The following is a 23,026-nucleotide window of genomic DNA, read 5'->3' as shown; positions in this document are numbered from 1 at the left end:
GTGATCCACGAAAATTATGTATAGTAGACATCGTCACAGATTTTCTGATTTTCATTTCCTGTCGATATAATTCACAATTGTTGGCAATACGAGGTGAAATATAATACCAAATTCATAGCTACATATGTACATAAGTATTTAAGCTTATGTATTGGCTTAAGTATCTGTCCATGAGAAACCTTGGACCATAACTTATCAAAATAACTTGTCAAACATTGAAGTATACACTCTTAATAATCCGGTAAAGTCACGCAGGTAATAATTTATCGGTAATAAATTTGGTAATCGAACGGTTTTGAAGTGGGAAAAGTGCAATTTTTTCAAAACATTCTAAACTTATTTTTAAATTGTGGTATGGATCAGTAGAAATTGATATCCTGAGCAATATCTCTAAATACATGCTTTGGATCTCAGAGATACATACATATATTTATCAGTCAATAGCGATGGTAAACTAAGACTAGAAAACACTCATTAAGAAATTGAGTTATTGGAATTCGAAAATTTTCATTCTTATTGATTACAAAATTTTAATCATCACAATTGAATACAATTGAGCCAAACCTCACATAAGCAAGAAATTTTTGGTCCACAGGTTATTAACTTTGGTATCTGCATTGCAAAGGACAATATACATAAATCCTGTGTATTTTTTAGCTGGAGTTAACCTTCTTTTAAATTGTTCATCTTCCAAGTTTCTTTAATCACACTAAACTTATATCCTACACTATGTACACGCAAGAACTTTACTTAAATTGGCTACTGAAAATAGCTGTAAAAAAAATTGATTAATCAAAACCAGTAGGTTTTGAGATATGATTCTTTCATGGGGTGAGATAAACCTATTGTCGTGCAGTGCACCATCAGATGAATTGAAATTCCATGCCCAATAAATGCAGATCATCACTAATGTATGCTTCATGTATTTTATTTGATTAAAGTCGAATTGTTATTACAATAGGAGAAAGAAGAGTAAGGAACAATGTTTTTGTAAGGTCCAAATTCGTATAAGTAAGAACATATCGTCGTCCTAATTCTAAAAACCCCTAAGTGCAGTCTCATCTTAATTTTAAATAGCCCTAAGTGAAACTGCTTCGTAATTTTAAAAAGCCCTAAGTGCCGTCCCTCGTTAATTTTAAAAACCCCTAAGTGCATTTTTGCATTAATTTTAAAAAGCCCTATGTGATACATAAAAACGAGTAAAAAGCCCTAACTGCAATTCAAATTTAAATTTCAAATTATGCATAATTATTCATAATAAGATGTGATAAAATACTATACATGTGATAAACTCATACTGTGTGACGTTTTTTATCACAAATTAAATTTTGAAATTAAATTTTGATTCTGCCATTCTTAGATGTTTTACAAAGGACGCTCACGAAATATAGTGGACTTTTTTAATTCTCACCTTCACTGTCAAATTTCCAAAATTTTCTATTTGTAAAAAAATTCAAATGAAAAAAATAGAAATTTTTGAGAAAAATTCGAAATTTGAGGAATTTTTCAGAAAAATTCGAAATTTCTGAAATTTTTCAGAAAAATTCTCAACTTGGGAAATTTTTCAGAAAAATTCGAAATTTGAGAAATTTTTCAGAAAAATTCGAAATTTCTGAAATTTTTCAGAAAAATTCGAAATTTCTGAAATTTATCAGAAAAATTCGAAATTTCTGAAATTTTTGAAATTTTTGAGAAAAATTTGAAATTTCTGAAATTTTGCGGAAAAATTTGTAATCCTAGTAAGAATGGCACAGGTAAGTTTAATACATATCTTCAAAATTTAATTTGTGGTAAAAAAATTTCACACAGTGTGAGTTTATCACATCTATGTATAGTATTTTATCACATCTAATTATGCATAATTTGAAATTTAAATTTGAATTGCAGTTAGGGCTTTTTACTCGTTTTTATGTATCACATAGGGCTTTTTAAAATTAATGCGAAAATACACTTAGGGGTTTTTAAAATTAACGAGGGACGGCACTTAGGGCTTTTTAAAATTACGAAGCAGTTTCACTTAGGGGTATTTAAAATTAAGATGAGACTGCACTTAGGGGTTTTCAGAATTAGGACGACGATATATAGATCAACTACATAAATCAACCCAAAATGGGCAGTCTGGTAGTTGTTGAAGTTTTTTGACATAGAATGGCGTACTGTTCCTCGCAACTTAAGAGGGGTATATTGAGTCCGGCGAGATTCAGAATTTGATCAAGACGTAACCCGGTAAGTTCACAAATGTAATCGATCGGAGTAGCGCATATATCCTTTACAAGTTCTTCAATGTGTAATTGTTGCGCGAGTGGGTCAAACGGGGTTGTCGGCTTGGGGCAAAATTTCTCCCACCTTGTGTAATCAGTTCTATCGCCGCTGCACAAATCGTTCTTGATGTCTTGTGGGCATCTGCTGATCGCTCTTCTACAATCGCTATCGCATATGCTGGAGTAACATGGTTGATGGGTGCAGCCAGTGATATAATAGTTGCAGCGGCATTCGCTACGCTTTTTGGCTTCCTCATCTGTTAACCCTCGATAGCAGGTGCATCTCCTGAATCCTCCAGATCCTTCGGAGAAGTATTTACCCCACCCGTCGGGACACCGGTTGTAGGTTGGGCATTCCATGTTAACCGTGGTATCGTCACAAAGTTCAGCCTGACACCCTAAAAAAATATCTCGGTTTGAATTGATATGGGTTGCAGCAGATCAAACAATTACATTGGGGTTTTTGCAAATATTAATCAGAACAGGGATCCTAGCCCAGAAATTTAAATCTAAATCATATCTAATCTAATTTTAATCTGTTGCTACTCTTTTTCGCTTGGTCCAAGAAAGAGAGCATGCGAGCAAGGATGGGTGTGCCAGTGCGCGGCAAGTGAGAAAGGGTGGCAAACGAGATTTAAATTTCTGGCCCAGGATCGATGCTCTAATTAATACTGCATTTTATTTGGTTTCACTCACTGGGCTGGGGCAAAATAATAAAACGCAAAAGTTGCATATAATTGTGAAATCATGCGAACATTAACGAAATACAAATAAATTGTTTTGCTTGGCTTATTTCGTTAAATTTGAGGTGAACCCACTTAAACCTGCAACAATTGAAACCAGTAAAACCCGGGGTCGGAAGACCATGGGTATCCCTAATACAAAATTTCTGCGGAAATAAATTTTATTTGTAATTTGCGTTGTTAATACTTAATTATATACCGCAACTTTTAACATTTCCTGCAAGGTAGTAAATAGTCGATTAGATTAAAAATAATAAACGCGTTAATTAACCTTGGGCTAATACTATGATCAAGACACCCAGGGTGAAAGTTAGATTGGAAATATTATTCATTCTCAATCTCCCCAAGTGGCGGGTGTAATGTGAAAATTATCTGTATTTGTAAGTAAGTTAGCTGTTTGATGACTTATTTAAAGACTTGTTCAGACTGTGAAGAAGCATGGCAGTATACTTTCCTTAAATAGGAAAGCAATACGTGCCTCAGCACAAGTCAAGTATTTTTAATTAAAAGCAACTTCATCTTATGGGAGGTGGGCACTGACGGATTTATAAGCAATTGACAGTTGATTGATTACTATCTAAGTTGAATAATTCAATACCTTGGCTTTGAAATTTTCATTCCATTGTTTATGTAAGACCTACCACAATTAGTTTCATATTAACATTTCATCTTATAAACATGACCAGCTTGTATTACCGTTTGAGAGTAATTTAGATTACGAAAAGAAGTAAAACAATGCAGCATACTAAGTAGCTAATGACGCAAGTAAAATTGAGAGAGATGGATTTGATTAAAAAGAGCGTTTCTGTGAATATTTTAGCCGAGTTAATGTCAGAACAATTAGCATTGTCAGGATGATTTTGTATGGTATCTTGTGTGGTACCCGAAATTTCTTGCATGAAAAGCATCAAGTGACAATATGAACGCTCCAAAAAATCCGGGGTAGTCACGCGGGTGTAAATTTCTTTTGTGTTAATTTGGTGTAAATTTGTCACCATTGTGATAACGATTGTCACCGGTGGTGAGAATAATTGCCGTCAAACAAGGTGGAGTCATTAATATGCCAGACACATTATCGAATTAAGACCGGATTATTTGAAGTGTATTCATACACTCTAAATAAAGATGTATTAAATTTACCCAAGGTTGAGTGATAAAGAAGATGACCCAACAATTAAGTAACATTTGTCCACCCGTTGGTTAAATTTTACACAACAGGTAGTTAAATTTTGCACAAGTTGTGTAAATTTTGCATAACGGTTGGACAAAGTTTACTCAATTGTTGTGTCATCCTCTTTTTCACACAAACTTTGGCAAATTTAGCACAACTTTTATTTAGAGTGTATATTCATACGTACTTTACCGATCTTACTCTGCTATGTACATAGAGATTTGGAATCATTGCGTGAACACGACATCATTTTCTCCAAAAAATTCTTCCATCGTCATATCGTTAGAAAATTTTGATCAACACAATTTTACAACTCTGTAGTGTATCTGGTATTGAGTAAAACCTAAGATAACTTTACCAGTTTCAGAAATTTTAATTTACTCATAACAAACTGAGCACACAATTAATATTTCCATTAGAAATTTTAGTAAATTAACACGTGTGCAGAATGGTTGCCCAAAATTTCGTCTATTAAAGTTTACAGAAAATCATTGATAATAGGTCCCCAAAAGGGTTCCTTCTTTTTTACAATTATAGCAATAAACATACATACGTATCGTTTTTAAAAATTAAATCTGTATTTGTATGAAAAACTAATATCGCTTTAAAAAAAGTGTTGAGGAAGAAAGCATTCAAAGTGCATACTATATGAAAACTTTTACCACAGGGGCGCCATCACGATTTTGCTCCGGGAGCAACTATCCAAGCTCGGGCGCTGTGTATAATACTATGATACTAAATTACTCATATGGCGAAGTATACATATGTATGTACATATCTATACAAGTATACTGTATACATACATATATGAAGGATTTTTGCACCCGAAACTTATCAAATTGAACGCCATGCCATCAATCCATTTGTTCATTCATGTATTTGTACTAATTAAATAAGTCGGTACCATAAAAACAGAATTTCTACAAATTCGATTATTTTTTTTATCTACAATCACATTCAATCGCTTAAATTTATCTGAATATATAATTTCAAAATCAGAATTGTTGCACAATAAAATAAAGGAATCCTATTTGCGTTTTGCCATTGTCCTGAGGTTCCTCATGTACAGATATTTAATCACGATTTAAATTGAGGAATATATTTCACTTCGTATTTCCAACAATTGTTAATTATTTCGTGACAGGAAGTATGAATAGGTTTTATTTGTAAATCTCGTGTGGATTTTGGATGGATATGTATTATTTCCAACAAGCACGTAACTTATTTAAGAAGGAAAATGATTCCCAATAAATATGCGAGCGAAATATCGCTCGTTTCAATCTCGAATGTATTTAATTTTTTAGCTAAGTATGAACGCCATGGAATGGAAAATGTGCACGTCAGTAGACTTCTAAAACTTCAGAAGCGTACATATTCCATTGTTCCCCAAAATGTTGAAAATTTCTGGTATATTAATGGTCAGTATAATGGCAGTCCAAGTCGCAGGTAATTAAATTTCGAATGAAGAATTTACTTAATCTCGCTTAGAGAAGTTTACCGCAATTATGTGGTAGACATATTTATGGTTGGATTTTACTTTAGTATATTAAACGTTTCCAAGTAGTTTCGTTTCAAAATGCGTCGTTATAGAAATACATATGCATTTACCTCGGGTTATTTTAAATTGCACGCTACAATGTAAAATTTTGCAATGGGGGAAATTCGGAAATTGCCATTAGTTACCGAAATTTTGTCTCTGAAATTCAAAATTTTATGAATTATGTCATCAGTGTTCCACCAGTTTTGATAATAATTAATCCAAATTTAAATCCCAAATATTGTACTCTGTAAATAATGGAGATTTAGGGACTTTTCCCTTTGCAAAATTTTCCATTGTCGCGTGATCTTTGAACCGCACTGTATATGTCTATATTAATTATTGTCCTAACTTATGTACCTATTTCGCAAGAACTTATTTCATACTCGCATTTACCATAGGAAATAGATCGCCGTTTGAAGAACTGGTACCATTAATTATTTTGAAAAATTAAATCTCGTCGAGTGTTTCTCGTTTCCTTGAATGCACTTTGAGCAATGGACCAAGGCGCTATTTTTCAAAAATTATCAGTATGTTTCAAAATGCTTATTTGGGATTTTGATCTTGAACTTGACGATCAAGATCAAGATAGAAGATCTTACCGAGCTAGATCAAAATCAAGATCAAAATCTCTGGCCGAAGATCAAAGATCAAGATATTATCTTGATCTTTGTTCTTGATCTGGTATCTGAGATAATGATCTTGCCCACCTCTGTACTCTCTACATAAATGTAATCCAAGTTTACTCAACGACGAGTAAAATTTGCGACAGCGCAACGATTGATTGGAATATGTCCAAAGTTATATCAATTTCGCTCAAACTTCATTAGGTTCTTTATTTATTTGGAGTGCAGTTATTGTATTTATAATTGTACATGCACTATGTACTACAAAATCTGTGAATAGCGCTGCACAAAATTCAAAAAAAACTAAAACACTAATAAATTGATTAGAAAAAACCATCCGCGTCTTATGGTTTAAATTATATATCTTGAATGATTTAAGGTAACTATTAATGAGATAATTATTTGCTGTAATTATGTAAATATTTTATGTTACTCGCCAGTGGGATCGCATTCCGATGATTTGGCCCCACATTGTAATTCCACATCAAGTTGTAAAGTCCATGGGATGTATTGTCAGAAAGGGGTCTGCCAATGTCGGCCCAACATGGCTCCGGTGGTGGCCCAATGGGAGCTCCGTTGTCGAGGTGGGTGTGGATGGTTGCCCACAATGTGTTGGAGAGGGCAATAAATGATGTTGACTTTATGGCTTGCAGATATCGTGCAAATAAAACGGATTTCTACCATTGAGGTAACTAAGCATCTGTCAATATTATCAATAATGATATTTGACAAATTTCGTTAAAAATGCCTCTTGAAAAAATGTGTATCACCATTTCAAGCATGCGGTTATTAAGTTACTTAAGTTCAAACAGAACTAGTTACAGTGGTCGCGGAAGTGTGACAATTTGGGGGCGAGGTTTCGCCCAGCAAAACAGAAATTTCGAAACTTACCCTCCCTTTATTGTTATGCAAGCCTAGTCAACTCTTGTCCCACATTTCCCCACAGATCGCACAGCCAGCAAATTAAATATCTTTTTTAAATACTTTATTTAATGGAATTAAAAGACATTTTCTCGCAACCATGGCTAAGAGAAAGACCCTCCACCAGAATTTTCTCATGTCCATTTTTCAATAAGTTTTAATCAAGTCAAAATTAAACGCTCAACGCCATTTAATGGCCTTGTGCATTCGTCTACATAAATATTTCAATTTCCAATGTAATTTAGCGAATATTACGTTAAGTTTATGTAATGAAGTTTATGATTAAGATTTATGTAAATATTTATCCGCACGTGAAAGGACCATCCTTGGGTAATTTCGAACGCGTCGTGCCTCTCCTCCGAGAAGACGGTGGCCAAGTCATCCTGCCGCCACAGTCCCTGCTATTCCGGGATCTTGTTCGACCTTTTGCGCAGTGCGGACGAAGTCGGGAAGTTTCTGGACAATTGCACAATCACGGAGGTCACTTCGGTTGGACGGTTTAAATCCGGAACTTGGACGAAAAACTCGATCATGGATCACCTCGCTGGAAATGTATGATTTAAATTTTCTTGTTCATAAAATTCAACCACCCACTGCAAGTCAGTTTGTCAAGTTTGTCAAGTTTTTAATAGGGAATTCACAGTCAACTATAAACCTCTCAATGGCAACGTGACCTCAAAGTTTGTAAAATTTACGAGGTCATCCCCTTTCACAAAATTTAGGTTAAGAAATCCGTAGTAAACTTGAAATGACTTTCCCATCCCGCTTCGAAATTCTTAAGTAAATATTTTTTCCCTCGAATTTTTGCAAACTTAAGAAAAGCACGGCTAGTATTTTGCATATAAATATGTACGAAATCTACACTTACATGTATCATGTTGACGTGAGTACCACTAATGTGAATATTTTGATATGTGTGAAAAATATTGAAAATTTTATGCCTCAAATTAGCCAGCCTCAAATACCCTTGTTTTAGCGAAGTATGTATTTTATAAAGATTTTGTGCTCTTACTGGGCTCATTCTTTTCAGAAAACTGATCTGGCACTCGCAATTTTCAATCAACCCACCTTGTCACCCGACGTAAAGGCGGCCGTCCATTTCGAGTCAATCGTGGTGGGAGACCACAGATAAAATATTTCTTTGGGGATCGGCTTCCCCAAATCGTTTGATAAAAAGCGCGCCGACGAGTTGGACGACAGGTGAGAGATTATTGATTAAACAATCTTAGAAATAATTTAACTTTTTTGAAAAGTATTCGCGACTTCAATTATAAATTAAGTAAAGTAAAAAATCTTGTGTATGGTTTGCTCTTTATTAACTTTACTTTGAATTTATTATAGTTTAATTAATTTACAATTGCGATTACTTTTCAAAAGGGTTAAATTATTTCTAAGAGTGCATCCTAGCGTTTTCGAGTAAAGAGTTCATGCGTCGTTATGTACTGAGGGTAGCCCACATCCGTGAAAACGAATTTGACCTTTAATATCTTTGGCACTGGTAGTAATTCCAACTTGAAATTTTGTGAATTAATAGGCACTAGCGTTGGTATTGTAGGTGCAAAATTTTTCAATTTTCTAGTGTAAAAAGCAGACCTTCAACTAACCCCAAAGTAAAACAATGATGACTTTTTTTGTTCCAGACATAAATTACCCGATAATAGGACATGGAGCAGTTCCTGATAGGCTAGAAATGTCAGAAAATAGCAAATTGTGTGAGCCCATGTCCGTAGTACACAATGCAGTTTAAATTTTGATAAAAAAATAGCTAGGTAGAGTTTCAGAGTAAAAGCTATAACAGCCCCAAATTTGTGAAAATTTCGCCAATTTTTCCCAAGTACCTCCATTACACGAAATTAAATATTTTTAGTACAAAATCGGTTTGCATTACCATCAGTAATGTCTCCTCTAACTGCTAAAATAATAAACATGAAAAAATTTCAGCTATTTTGATTTATAAAATTCCATTTAACACAAAAACAAACTTTATTCTCGCTTTCTTTGTAAAAATCCACCTGGTATGGAATGAATTAAAAAAAAACATGGGGAAATTTTGAGTTATTTATGAAAGCCACATAGATGCCAGAAATTTGCATACCATATACATAAAATTCCATAAACAATTCACGATTTTAGAAGGTTTTAAAAATATTCTGAAACTTAAAATTTATGCAGTTTTAGAAAGTTTTAGAACAGAACTATTTTTTCGTATGCATATATCTCTGGCGCCATTTAGACTAGCGAATTGAAATTTTGCACTCATAATGCTGACTATAAGGTGAACAAATTGTAAAAATTTCAATTCAAAATTCCTACTAGCGCCAAAGATATTAAAGGCCAAATTCGTTTTCACGGATATGGGCTACCCTCAGTATGTCTTCATACGGTTCGTTCCGAATTCGAATCGTTAACAAAATTAAGGGGGTAAATTCGCAAAAAAATCTTGAAAAGCTTGAAAATTCACCTGCAAATTTGCGCATCTCTAGCGGTAGTATTTACTTGAAATTTTTTTTTTGTAAATTTTTTTTTGTGCTGCGAACATGCAAGTTCGTAATGAATGTCCCCATTGTGTTTTACAAGTTACATATCCAGTGTGTACCGACGGTTTTGTAAAATACATATGAAAAACAATTTGCATGGATTTGTACGCATACGTGACCCTGAATTGTACATACATTTATGGCAGACTTTAGTTTAAGATTCATAACGATGTGATTTACTTATTAGAATCACAGGGATGACAGATTCCGGCCGAGCAGGAGAGATCTTTGATAAATATTTCCTCAAGGATGGACCCACTCTGTGGAAGAAGGAGAAACAGTTAACAGCCTTTAAGCCGAGACGGGTCGTTTTTTGGATGTAGCTTAAAAAAATGAAAACTTCTTGTCTTTACATGCACTTTTCCTGCACAAATAAATATGTATGACCAGAAATATGCCTCAAAGATAAATTAAGCAGAATGTTTTTTTTAATTTGCAACATAAAACAATTTGTTTATAGTCAAGGGAAGGTTAACGATTCATAAAGATTAAATTGGCCATAGCCAAAAGGCAGGCTACCGGCCACACTTCGTCCTTACACAAAAATATCGTTCTGGGCACCTGAAACACATCACCCCAAGCTTGTAGTCACGCATAATTTCTATGTAGCATTATTTACAACTAACCTGGTGAGAAACCCCAAACCTCGCTGTATGACACAAAGTCATTTTGGGGAACCTCAACATTGTTGCCCTCAGCCTCTGTATTTAACATTTGATATATATGAATTACCCATCATCCTGCTAAACTGTTCATAATGGCCTTAGTTTTAAGCTTACGTCGGGTCGCAATCATCTGTTTGGCGCCCCGGGTACAATCGTTGAAGTTGGGACAGTACCTGGGAGGTTGGGCAGGGGCAAGTCGCCTCGTGGAGGTGGACCCTGTCACCTTGCATTTGTATCCTTGCATGTACCTGAAGAGTAGTAACAACCCCATTTGGTTTTAATTTCACCTGGTTGGCATTAAATGGTCTCACCGCTTTCAATTCACTCACATATTAGGCTCTCCGCATCCTTTTGGAACCCAAAGCCAGGCACAAGTGCAACCATCGGCTGGGCAAGGTGGAAGGTCGCGAGGGACGGCATAGGTGGCAATACGTTTCCATGGGGTGCTAGAAACCGACAGAATTTGTTATGTTAATATAATGTATGGAAATTTTCCAATTGTTTTTCCTTACTTGGGGAGAACAGTAAAAACGACTAAATTCTCCATAGTCACGGCGGATATGTCAGACACGTAACTGATGGCAAAGGCCGTCCCCGCCGCCATGCTCTGGTTATTTGTGTGCAAGGCCCCGTCTTCCGGAATGCAGCCGGGAGGATTACCTGTTCCCTTCCAATCTTCAGGGTGTTCCCCGCCGTCGGGCCACTGGGAGGTATACTGTCCATCGTACGACAGCGTGGTTTGAGCTCTGTTGTGGGCCAGCTCGACAGTAAAAGTACCACCAGCAGGCAGCTCAAGAAAAACGCCAGGCGCAGGTGGGACCCTGTCACAGCCTCGGTCGGCTTGAAACCACCATTGCGATCTGGGTAAATTGTAGACTGGAGCGACAGCAGTGTTCGTGTTTTGGTCATCGTGACCCGGATTGGGTCCACCATGGCAGTACATGCCATGTGCAAAAGCCGCAGTGTGAGCATTAACAACACTGCTACATGCCACAAGAGCCAGCAACCCGACAGCAATCATGACGAAAGTGTTGGTTACGTTAAATTTGTGAAATAAGGAAAATCTTGGTAATGGCTGGAAATGGTAAACAGCAACGACTGGGTAAATCGGGTTCGGAGTTGGGGTTTAAATACTTTGTTCGAGTTTGGGTGTGCAAAATTATAAATAAATTAACAAAGCAGTTGTATCATCATCCATCAATTAAAACATGATTTAATTAATTAAACACTTGAACACGAAAATGAGACACGCTACCTAGTTCAGGTTAATAAGTAAGTGCGTCATGCAATCAACAATAAGGCCGTGGTCAATTTTGCACTCTGCAAATTAAAGCACTTGATTTAATTGCCACATCGCAACGGAATTTACCAGGCGTGACTTCATCATATTATTAATTTAATCTGTTATTGAATTCATGTGTCATTTATTAATCATGCATGCATCATGTGGTAATCACGTTGACACATTCCATGCTAATATAATGAAATGGTGCTTGTCATCCTGTTGATGATTGAGATGTGGGAGAGGCTGTTATCATGCTTAGTTGTTTTTTAGCCAAAGTCAGAACGTATGTACTTACCCATCTACTCCGCCCATTCGTCTGTGTATGTATGCATACACGATAACTCTAACGAGGGAAGCTACCGAGGTGTCAAACGAGTTGAAGGTTGACACCTATACTAAAATGGGCACAAGGTATAACTTTTGACGTAAAGTGAAGTAATTTCTGTATTAAATTCACTTGTCGTCAAGTTATGACGACTTTTGTGTGGAGCGTATGACGAGTCCATCGAGTTTAATGCGTTGTACTCGGCCGCGGTAACCTTCACTCCAAACCGTACCTGTGCAAGTGAATTTTGCCTTCACTCAACTTCGCTCATTTTGACCGTGAAAATGGGATTTACAAGGCTTGACGCTAGAAGGCTTCAAATCAACTCCCAAAATTCATTGTTTCTTAAAAATTCGGACTATTCTAATCAGGGAAACATAAGCCTGGAGAATATGTAAGCTAAGACAGCTTTGTAATTATTTTCCGCCACGCATAGGTTATCAGCAGAATCGATAAACATGATTTATGTAAATATTCTGCTTGAATCTTAGAAGATCGCTTAGATACATTTAAAATTTAGAGCTAATTATCCTATACTCCCCCAATATTATGGGTTAATTAAACAAAAACTAATCCATAAAGCCATAGGCCGTACACTGCACAAGAAATCCAGGCCATACAATATCTCGCAACGGCTCTGCTTTCACCTCCAGTCTAGTTGCCCTTCACTTCGCTCAATCGCGTGAACGAAGCATGCGTGTGGCTTCCCTCACTGATACTGTGGGGAATAACAAGAGAAGTAAGGATTTAGTGGCAAACGTTGAGCGAGTAAAACAAGTACCCATCTACGCTGCGGTTCAGTTTTTTCGGCCTTTTGGCTCAGTGGTCTGTTGAAACGAGACGTCGTGGGTTCGAATCCTAAGCAGTTCTATTAATTAGATAAGAAAATGAATTAATTAAAATTTAAAAAAGTAAATAATTTGCAAAAATATTCATATGCTCCTTGTAGGATTCGAACCCACGACGTCTCGTTTCCAGCCAACGCAACAGACCACTGAGCCAAAAGGCCGAAAAATGGGTACTTGTTTTACTCGCTCAACATTTGCCACTAAATCCTTACTTCTCTTGTTATTCCCCACAGTAAGTCCTTCGTGTCATCATACTTTAAATATTTTGGCGCCATCTAGTGGGGTAATGTGAGACTGGACAGGGGTACTGTGAGACTGGGCTGGGGTGCTGTGAGACTAGGATGGGTAACGAGTTGCAACCCAAGAATTTCGTGGGGTGATATGAGACACACTATTTTAATATTGCCACTGATTTCAATTTTAAATTTACCTTTAAGAACCAATATTTTGGTTCCAAAAGAATTCTAAATGGGGAGATGGAGTCCTCGTGCTCTTCTGCATGTTGCGGTGTACATAAGTGCGAGTTAACATAATTATTGCGTTTGCAAAAAAAATATTTCCCAGAGCATGTATTAACAAAGTACATATGTATAAGCGAATCGGCCAGCTATGTATGTATACAACTATTGTGTATAGATAATTGAACAATACGCCAACAACTTGTAATAAATATTGTAATTCGATCGTGGAAGAGTAAGATCCTCATAAGAAGAGTAAATTCTCATACAAAATAATTTCTTAAATTATTTCCAGTGATATTTCACCACATTTGGACGATTCTGAGACAAAACTCAGAATTTGCAAAAAATTCGCACGTTTTGGCTCGTATCGGGAAAACTGTCCATGTACCCCCCCCCCCCCCAATATTATTTCAGATTCTTTATGTATACAAAATTACGCAAATTTTAAGCCATCAAACTCGAAAATCGTTCGAAGGCGAAAAAACACGTTCTCATTGTATATATCTATCTATGTAAGTTTTAACTCACAACCCACTAGCTATAGGATTTAATACCGCGCAGCGTTATTCATGCTCTCTCACTGCAGTACTAAATTACCATAACTTGGTAATTTTATAGTAACGGTTTGGTTTTCTCGATAATACCTTTAACTAATAATATGATATTAGTATAATGAATTTTGATAAAAAATTTTATTACTGCCACGGGCAAATTTATGTTCACCAACCGTTCGGTAATAAACGAGTATGCATTTTTATTACCAGCGTTCTAAGAGTGTACGTAATACATGTATATGGGCGTTCTCTAACCGAGATCCGCCAAGGTTGGTGTCAGCTAGCCCAGTCTTTACAAGCTGCTCATCTGTACATGAATGATGCATTCATCTGGATTTATGTATAAAACTACATAAAAATGCCTAAGATTACACAAGAATGTATAAAAATGAATGGAATGTAACTCATGTAGTGAATTTTGAAAAAATGTTTGGCGCTAAAATACTGAAATGGTGAGGAAGTAGACCAAATATTTCTTAACTAAATTAGCATTTAGAAAAATTACAACATTTAAATCTTATTTATACTTTGATGTTTATACATTTTTGTGCAATTGCAGGCTTTAGGTAGATGTTTGTTTTTTAAACAGCGTTATTAACGCTGTTTAAAATCGACCCCGATTTAATTGATTTAGTTAATTTATTTATTTGACAGTTGATTTGTTTTACAACTTATTCAACTTATTTCCTTGTATGTACATATTTTAAATATTTAACATTGCGTATGAATCAAAATGTTGAAAATTATTCATTGCTCATATTTTAAATCGGCATCATCTTGCCATTTTATTTTATAGCAGCAAATATTAAAACATTGATTTTTGAAACACGGTTTTTTAATTAAACATCAGAAAAATATGTGCTTGGGCGAAAAATTACTAGAAATGGATTTATTCCTAGCTTAGGATTAGTAAATTTTTGAGCCCTAAGTAAACGTCCTTACTCTTCAACCAGGGTAGCTCCCCAAGTTGGACTATTATCCATAACTTCACCGTTCAACAGTCATTCAAATCGTGACTATCCCTACCTTATTTTTAAAATCATAAGCAGGAATTTTTTAATAAATTGATATTTTTCCACAATATAACAAAGCGCGGCAATTCCGACACAAAAAGCATAAAGCAGAAATAGCATTTTAATCTTGACCAGCCCAATGGGCTTTCCTTCCCTAACAAGTTCTGCCGAGTTACTTTCCTTCCTGTTGATAATTGCTTTTTGTAAATAGTTTGTATAATTCTTTTCTGAATTTCCAAGTTGTATGTCTTTATCATGAAACAATCTTACCTCTTGAAGAAAACGAAATATTTGATAATTCTTTTCCCAATAATCTAAAACCCCAGCTTCCGTCAGGTAACCGACATTGTGTTCAAATTTTACCCCGAATGGGTTTCTAGATGTTGTCCAAGGTAGAATTTGTGTATCCAAATTCTCCTCGTTGTTAGAGATTATAAAATATTTTCGAAACACACCAAAGCAACTGTCCATTCGTTGGAGAAAAAACGAGCGGTCAATTAAAGCAAAGACTGAGGGTCTAACTATTTCCGATATATTTGCATGATACAATGTATCTACTGATAACCACCGGGCAATCGTTAACTGATTTTCATTTTCTAACCATTCAACTTTTTCTTTGAGGTTAGTCAAGATCTTGTGAAATTCCGGCGGGAATATTCCAACCCCTAGCATTTCTGGGATGATAATATCTTTCACAGTGCTTACTTTTATTTTATTATTCGTGACGGTTCTAGACAATGAGTACATTGGAATGTCTTTTGCTAGGACTAACTCCTTTAAACTGTGAGGTAGCGGAGGTACCCTGTTAGATGTGAAGAGGGAGAAGAATTCCCCACTAAACATACTTCCAACAAAGAAACCATTAAATAGCCAAATTAAGACGATGAGATAATTCATAAACACGCGGAGTCTGGTAACCTTAGCCTCTCCTGGTTTGATGACAATGTGTGTGGCCTGTTGCAGGAAAATACTCACGGTCCATGCCACCGGGGCGTGTACGAACTTCTTATTTTTGAAAATTATTAAGCTCGAGCAACATCCCATGATAATTAAAATGGAAACGGATAAAATATCAAAAATCTTTAAAAAAGATATTGCATTCAAGTGTGTTGGAAGGGCGTAAATCGTGTACCGTATTTGCGTAACCCGCATTCCTGTCTTTATCCAAGTCGATCTTTGAACTAATCCCCGGATCCAAAAGTTTTCTTTCAGGCTTTTCCAGGAATAATAATGATTTGAACTAGCGTATCCTATAATGTCTTGAGTTAAATTTGCATCTGTAAAGTTTAATCTTAACATTAGTTCGGAGACTGGACACGTTGTCTGAGGAGTATTCCATCCGCAGTGTTTTAAGCTACAAGAGATTTTCCAAAATCTTTGAATCCGAGTGAACCATATGGCGTGTAGATTCATATTATTCATCATCTGCCTATAGCGTCTTGAGAACTCTGAGAGGGTTGAGTCTTCAACGGGAAACAATCTTTTGACTAAAAAGCTCTCATCATTTTGATTCCTACGGGTAATCTCTTGAGGTGGAGTGCAAGTATGACACACGATTGATAATGCGTTCGACGTCATGTTGCTGTATAAAATGATAGACGCGAGTCTAAAATGCCTACTATGATCGAAATAATAATTGAACTTATAGTGTAGCCTTCCAGGATATTGGTCAAGGATGATTATGTAATCAGGATCTTCGTTGAACGCCGCTATTCCCCACATTACTATCAAGAAATGCACCGGCGGCGAAAACATGATGGCGACATGGCAGTTTGAGAAAATAAAACTGAAGTCATAATCTATGAATGGGAAACTCCGAATGATTCCATCCCCATCCTTCTGGGTTACATTGGCTCTCGTATATCTGTTTTTAGGTTGACTTACGTCTTCAACGACGAAATTAAACTTTGAAAGGTCGTTTAGTTTTGGCAGCTGATTAGAAATTATGTCCCAACTTCCAAAGTTGATGCGCACATAAAATACCTGAATTGTGCAGTGGTTCAATGTGTTTATAAATGAGCTCCAACTTGTGATAGAATCATCTTCAGTATTTTGCTGATCTGCTATGGATGACTGAAAAGTGCTAAATACAATTAGTGCTAATATAACAAGTTTGGTTTTGTAAAACATTTCGAGATTTGGAGGAAATTTGGATAAACGATTTTATTTTGTAAATATCAACTGCAGCTGTTTTTGATTTAAAGATTTCAATATTTGAAAGAAAAATTTTATTTACGTACGACCTAACAATTCGCATAAATATATTTCAAAGGTTGTATCTAGAATACTGAGGGTAGCCCACATCCGTGAAAACGATTTTGACCTTTAATATCTTTGGCGCTAGTAGAAATTTTAAATTGAAATTTTTACAATTTGTGCACCTTTTAGTCAGCATTATGGGTGCAAAATTTCAATTTGCTAGTCTAAATGGCGCCAGAGATATATGCATATGAAAAAATGGTTCTGTTCTAAAACACTCCAAAACTGCATAAATTTTAAGTTTCAGAATATTTTTAAAACCTTCTAGAACTATGAATGGTTGATGGAATTTTATGTGGGTGGTATGGAAATTTTTGGCATCTATGTGGCTTTCATAAATAACTCCAAATTTTCCAAATTTTTTTAAATTCATTCCATACCAGGTGGATTTGTACAAAAAAAACGTGAATAAAGTTTATTTTTCTGTTAAATGGAATTTTATAAATCACAATAGTTGAAATGTGTTCATGTTTATTATTTTAGCAGTTAGAGGAGACCTTACTGATCGTAATGCTAACATATATTGGACTACAAATGCTTAATGTCGTGCAATGGAGGTACTTGGGAAAAATTAGCGAAATTATGACAAATTGGGGGCTGTTATAATTTTTACTCTGAAACTCTACCCGGTTATTTTTTTATCAAAATTTAAACTGCATTGTGTACTACGGACATGGGGTCACACAATTTGCTATTTCCTAACATTTCTAGACTATCAGCAACTGTTCCATGTCCTTTCATAGGGTAATTTATGTCTGGAACAAAAAAACTCCTTATTGTTTTACTTTGGGGTTAGTTGAAGGTCTGCTTTTTACACTAGATAATTGAAATTTTGCAACCATAGTGCTGACTATAAGGTGAACAAATTGTAAAAATTTCAATTCAAAATTTCTACTAGCGCCAAAGATATTAACGGTCAAAATCGCTTTCACGGATGTGGGCTACCCTCAGTAAGTGTTAAAATTCTTCAGATTGGCATATATTCGGACGAGGTGAATAACTAAGATTCTGCGTAGTTTTAAAAGTATGTCATGGAAAATGGCTAAGCTGCACTCTTAGAAATCTAGTAGAGTCACATAAGTCCTACATACACTGGTGTTGATTTGGTAATAACTTGCCACCCGATTGGTATTAATTTGTTTCTGAGTGGTAAAGTTTTTCATTGTCATAACATTACTAAACGGTAATGTCCCCCATTGTCAGTGCCGGTAGGGTAATATTTGAACTCCAATTAGTAACAATTTAATACACATTTTCTAAGAGTAAGTGGAATTAAGCACACTCTAAAGAAAGTTGTAGAAAATTTCTACAAGGTTGTGTAAAATTTTGTCCAAGGTTGGGTAAAAAAGAGGATGACACAACCGTTGGTTAAATTTTACTCAACTTGGTTGAGTAATTTTTGCTCAACAAGTTGTGGAATTTTTACTCAACACGTTGTGGAATTTTTACTCAACACGTTGTGGAATTTTTACTCAACTGAATGATTAAAATTTACTCTTTGGTTGATCAAAGGTTGCTTTTTATGCTGATTAAAATAGATTATTTACCTTATTAAAACTCATTATTTATTGTAATTGGTACTCATTTTATGTTATAATTATAAATTGTACATATGAACAAAAATATTAATTTTCATAAATTTAGTTGGATATTACTTACAAATTCTAAACACAATTAAAATTTTGACAGATCCACTAATCTCTCTAGCTGCTTTGATTTTAATTAAATAACTGATGAAATTATTTCAGCAAACGAACCAGCGGCACCGTCCAGGAACTAAAAAAACTTTGTCGCCACCATCATTCTCTATAAAAAAAATTAGCACAAATAAATATTTCAATTTATTGCCAAAAATGACCAAATGTGCAAAAAAAAATACATTAAAATCACCTTACCTTTGAACTTATCTGCATATTGGAGTCAACCGGTAATTTGAAGAAATTTTATAAAATGAGGAGTCAATTTACTGCTGCTCCTTTTTTAACTTGCTGTAACCAACTGACAGCATCCGTGTGGCTGATAAATAGGCAGAGTTGGGTAAAAATTAATTAACGCGTTGAGTAAAAATTAATCAACTTGTTGTTCATTTATCGCCCAACATTGATTAATTTTATATTTGATCATAAAAAAAGTCAAATTTTGATCAATGTTGAGTAAAACTTACTTTAGTCAACTTTATTGTGTAAATTTTACGCTTTAGGAGCATAAATTTTGTCCATCGTTGAACACAATTTGATCAACTTCATTTTACTCAACCAGCTTTGCTCAACTTTGTTTAGAGTGCAGGCGACCAATCAACTAATTTGCGTGGATCGTTATTCGCATCCATCAACACACTCCTTTCTCCCAAAGGAATACAAATTATTGAACGAATAGATCAAGGAACGTTTGGAGACGTGTTTCATGCAACATCGAAAACTCACTTGGACGGCGTTAACTACGCCTTGAAACAGATTTCTATCGCTAAATTCATCGCAAACTCTGGCAAAGAAACGACCGACTATATACAGCGATTATTACGAGAGGTGAAAATCATGTCAAGAATAGAAAACACGACAAACATTGTACGCTACTACGACAGTTGGTTCGCTGGACCACTTGCGGATTTGTATTACGAACGATATGCTGAAAATGCACCAATTCTCCCACATCGATATGAACTTGACGCAGGCGGAAATCCCATCCTTAGTGAGGATGAAGAGAAAACTTTCCTATTTATCAAAATGGAGCTTTGTGATCATAACTTGCAGACCTGGATGAATAGCAATCCCATCCAGGCCCCGATTTAGGGGCGGGCAACCCGGGCAGCTGCCCGGGGCGCCAAACCCCTGGGGGGCGCCGGCAGGCGCCCGGGTTTACACTAGATATTATTGAATTTTCCTGTTGTAAACTTTGAAAATATTTTCTTGGAGTTTTTATGTTTATCAAGTTTAGACAACTCATTGCGACAGTTCTGATGTATTGATGCACCCAATTGTTGTGTTAACCTCTACTTTGCTCAACATGTAAATTGAGCAAAGTAAAACTCTAAAACTTAAATTTAAAATAATATGTTGGCAATGCATTTATGTAGAGTTTACGCTGGGGAGCAAAATAAATTGTATGATATAACAACTGTTCCATCTCGCATTGGTTACGTAGCATATGGAGAGTTCAGAAAGATTGTGGTTTTATATATATCATTCCAATTTTTGAGAAATGTCAAAGAGGACTCACTATGCTGGTCTTTCACAGGTAAACATCGAATCTCCGACTAATCATCCGATTAATTTGGTATTCTTCACCACAGAAAATAAGCATCACCGCACTTTTGCATTTTTCATAATGCGCTACTTTGAGCAAATTGTAAACTGTATGTTTTCCAACCGAAACCTCGGTTTTTAAAATTTTCGAGTTTTAGCGCGAATCCAAAAATTCGGAAACATGCTTCACCAGGATGACTTACCTGGCTTATGAAAAAATCAGTTATCTCCAAATTTAGTTACAGAATACTTTGTCAGTATTTGAAATTCATTAAAATTATAAAGTCGTTCAATTTTCAAAAAATATTGCATGTGGATTTTTTTATAAATGAAGTAAGGCAATCTGAAGAGACATGATTTCAAACTTTTGGATTAGATTAATTAAAATTAGAAAATTTACAGAATTTTAAAAAACCGAGGTTTTGGCTGGAAAACAACTTAAAATTCGCACTCAAATTACCACCTTATGAAAAATGCAAAATTCAAAAAACACGGGGACGATTTTATTTCTTTGGTGAACAAAATAAAATTGGCCTTATGGTGATCTGGGTTTTGCATGTAAATGATCCTCATTGAGTCGATAAATGAAGGCATATTTCCAATTGCGGCGTGGGTTTGTCCCCAATTTTTGCAATACTCACCAATAAATATGTAAAAGAAGTTCTTTTAAACAACTTACTATCTAAAAAGTTAAAATTTAATTTCACTTGTTTAAGCGCTATCTAAATCAGTGTAGTAAAATTTCTGAAGTTTTAAATTTTCAAAATTTAGACTAACAATTTTGAAGCGCTAAAACTTCTTTTCACCGACTCACATTTTTCTCCAATTTTTGGAATTTAGATTTAATAAATTTCGTTGTATTGCTAATTACATTTCCCAAAATTGAAAGGACATTATATCTGTAAAAATATTTACAAAAACGTCATGAATACAGAAGCCTATGTAAATTTACAAATTTTTCCGTTAGACATTTAAAAAAAGTTTTGTTCGTCCAAAACGACGCTGAATCATTCTTGACCAAAATTTACACCAAATCTTAAAATGGCGCCAAAGGCTAAAAGGGTCAATTGTGATTAACGAAAAGCGAACCACACCTCCGAACCAGCGTACCACACCGCGAACCACACCAGCAAAAATCTAAAACCCGGCGAACCATACCGCGAACTACACCCGGTGTGGTTCGGTGCGCAATTTTCCGAACCAGTGGTGCGCCCATGCAGAAACTAGCCAATGTGCCAAAATCAGGATTTAAGAAATTAGCAAAAAATTTGCACATTTTGGCATGTATCTCGAAAATTTGCTAAGCCCGACCCCAAAATTATCTGTATTACGTAATATAGGTCTGCTCAATATACTATGTCCAGAAAGTAACTTAACAGTTTTAAACTTCGTGTAATATTAAAACTACTTGGCACAACCCAAAGTGCAAAATTTATTCACGATGCTTAAGGCTTCCACCTGTTAATAATGCCTCTCATTGTCTGTCTGACCCTTTTGTATCTAATTTAGCCAATTATTTTGGAATTATGAACCAAACGCTTTTTTCCACTTTTTATGCCACAGCTTTAAAAATTTCGCTTGAATTACTTTGAAACCTTTCACATTTTTTGGCTCCTCACGTCGACTAAAAACTTTCCAATCCCGCGAGGTTGGGAGACATTTGGTGGCTTAATTTGTTTGGGAGCATTTTCAATGTTTTTTCCTACAAGTAGTTGGTCACAATTTTGCAATCTGACACGTTGATGTTGATAAGTCCGGTCAAAATAAGACATCTTCTGTTTTCTGATGCTTATGTATGTAGGATAATAGAGACGTTGAGCGAGAGTACATGATTGTACTTTGCGATTGTAAACCCAGCGGGAAAATCAAATATTAGTCAGAATTTTAGTCAAACACAAAAATACAAATCTCTGTCTCCAACCAGCATTGTATTGTATGCGTTTCTAAACAGTCATCCAAAAATCACTGTTTTCCGAAAAAAATAATAAGTGAAAAAAATTGGTCAAAATATTTCTCATTGCTCTCTTTATATTTGAGTTGTAACGATTCATTGGAAGTGCAGAATATGGAACAATTACTTGCAGAGGTACTTGCAAATGGTTATTTATTTAATTCAACCCTATTTAAATATTCAATTATTAAATCGTTAGCAGGAAGAAGAGCGAAAACGAGACGACGCAGACGCTGCTGTTGCTGATGGGAGAAAGCAGAGGAAGAAACAATTTAGATGGAAATTGAATCATGACCTTGCCCTAGTTAAGGCTGTTTTGGCGCACACCCCATTCTCCTCAGTAAAACCGGGCGACGCATGGGCTACGATTGCTGGTTCTATAAATAAATTATTTGAATTATCACTGGACAAGCTCGCTGTCCATCGACGGTTTGATTTAGTTTTGGAAGCACACCGTAAGGAAGAAACAAAGAATAGATACGGGTGACAAATATTCAAACACATCAGAATAAAACCACTGGTTAGATATTTATTGACATTTTTTAACCAGGTCCGGAATTGAAGAAGAGGTTTGCGAAATAGTGCGGCTCTTAAACGACCTAATGTCCTTAATTGATGATCAGAAGC

At 35.5% G+C, this 23,026-nt stretch overlaps 3 protein-coding genes across 5 annotated transcripts; 1 reads left to right on the top strand and 2 right to left on the bottom strand.

The window, feature by feature from the left end:
• Positions 1 to 912: 912 nt before the first annotated feature.
• On the bottom strand, positions 913 to 3,428 carry LOC110856561. 3 transcript variants are annotated; one of them, XM_022105046.2, is made up of 3 exons: positions 3,276 to 3,428; positions 2,051 to 2,659; positions 913 to 1,036 (listed from the first exon to the last, which is right to left on the bottom strand). In XM_022105046.2, the coding sequence occupies exons 1-2, from the start codon at positions 3,334 to 3,336 to the stop codon at positions 2,100 to 2,102; spliced, it is 621 nt and encodes a 206-aa protein (XP_021960738.1). In that variant the 5' UTR covers positions 3,337 to 3,428; the 3' UTR covers positions 913 to 1,036; positions 2,051 to 2,099. The 3 variants fall into 3 exon arrangements, with proteins under 3 accessions (XP_021960738.1, XP_035713037.1, XP_035713038.1); XM_035857144.1 differs by having other exon boundaries at positions 913 to 997; positions 2,095 to 2,659; XM_035857145.1 differs by lacking the exons at positions 913 to 1,036; positions 3,276 to 3,428 and adding an exon at positions 2,958 to 3,244 and having other exon boundaries at positions 2,095 to 2,659.
• Positions 3,429 to 5,534: 2,106 nt separating this feature from the next.
• On the top strand, positions 5,535 to 10,180 carry LOC118437791. The gene is made up of 6 exons (XM_035857164.1): positions 5,535 to 5,621; positions 6,779 to 6,922; positions 6,992 to 7,026; positions 7,578 to 7,811; positions 8,290 to 8,459; positions 9,984 to 10,180. Exons 1-5 carry the CDS (start codon positions 5,567 to 5,569, stop codon positions 8,389 to 8,391), a joined length of 570 nt encoding a protein of 189 aa, XP_035713057.1. The 5' UTR covers positions 5,535 to 5,566; the 3' UTR covers positions 8,392 to 8,459; positions 9,984 to 10,180.
• A 26-nt stretch (positions 10,181 to 10,206) lies between these two features.
• Positions 10,207 to 11,482, bottom strand: LOC118437751. The gene is made up of 5 exons (XM_035857079.1): positions 10,974 to 11,482; positions 10,791 to 10,907; positions 10,576 to 10,709; positions 10,423 to 10,497; positions 10,207 to 10,357 (listed from the first exon to the last, which is right to left on the bottom strand). The coding sequence occupies exons 1-5, from the start codon at positions 11,480 to 11,482 to the stop codon at positions 10,332 to 10,334; spliced, it is 861 nt and encodes a 286-aa protein (XP_035712972.1). The 3' UTR covers positions 10,207 to 10,331.
• Between the last annotated feature and the right edge of the window lie 11,544 nt (positions 11,483 to 23,026).

Source organism: Folsomia candida, unplaced genomic scaffold, assembly GCF_002217175.1.
Source record: "Folsomia candida strain VU population unplaced genomic scaffold, ASM221717v1 Fcan01_Sc016, whole genome shotgun sequence".
NCBI classification, from domain to species: Eukaryota; Metazoa; Arthropoda; class Collembola; order Entomobryomorpha; family Isotomidae; genus Folsomia; species Folsomia candida.
Note: the sequence above shows the minus strand (reverse complement) of the source record. Positions and strands in the feature narration are given on the sequence as shown.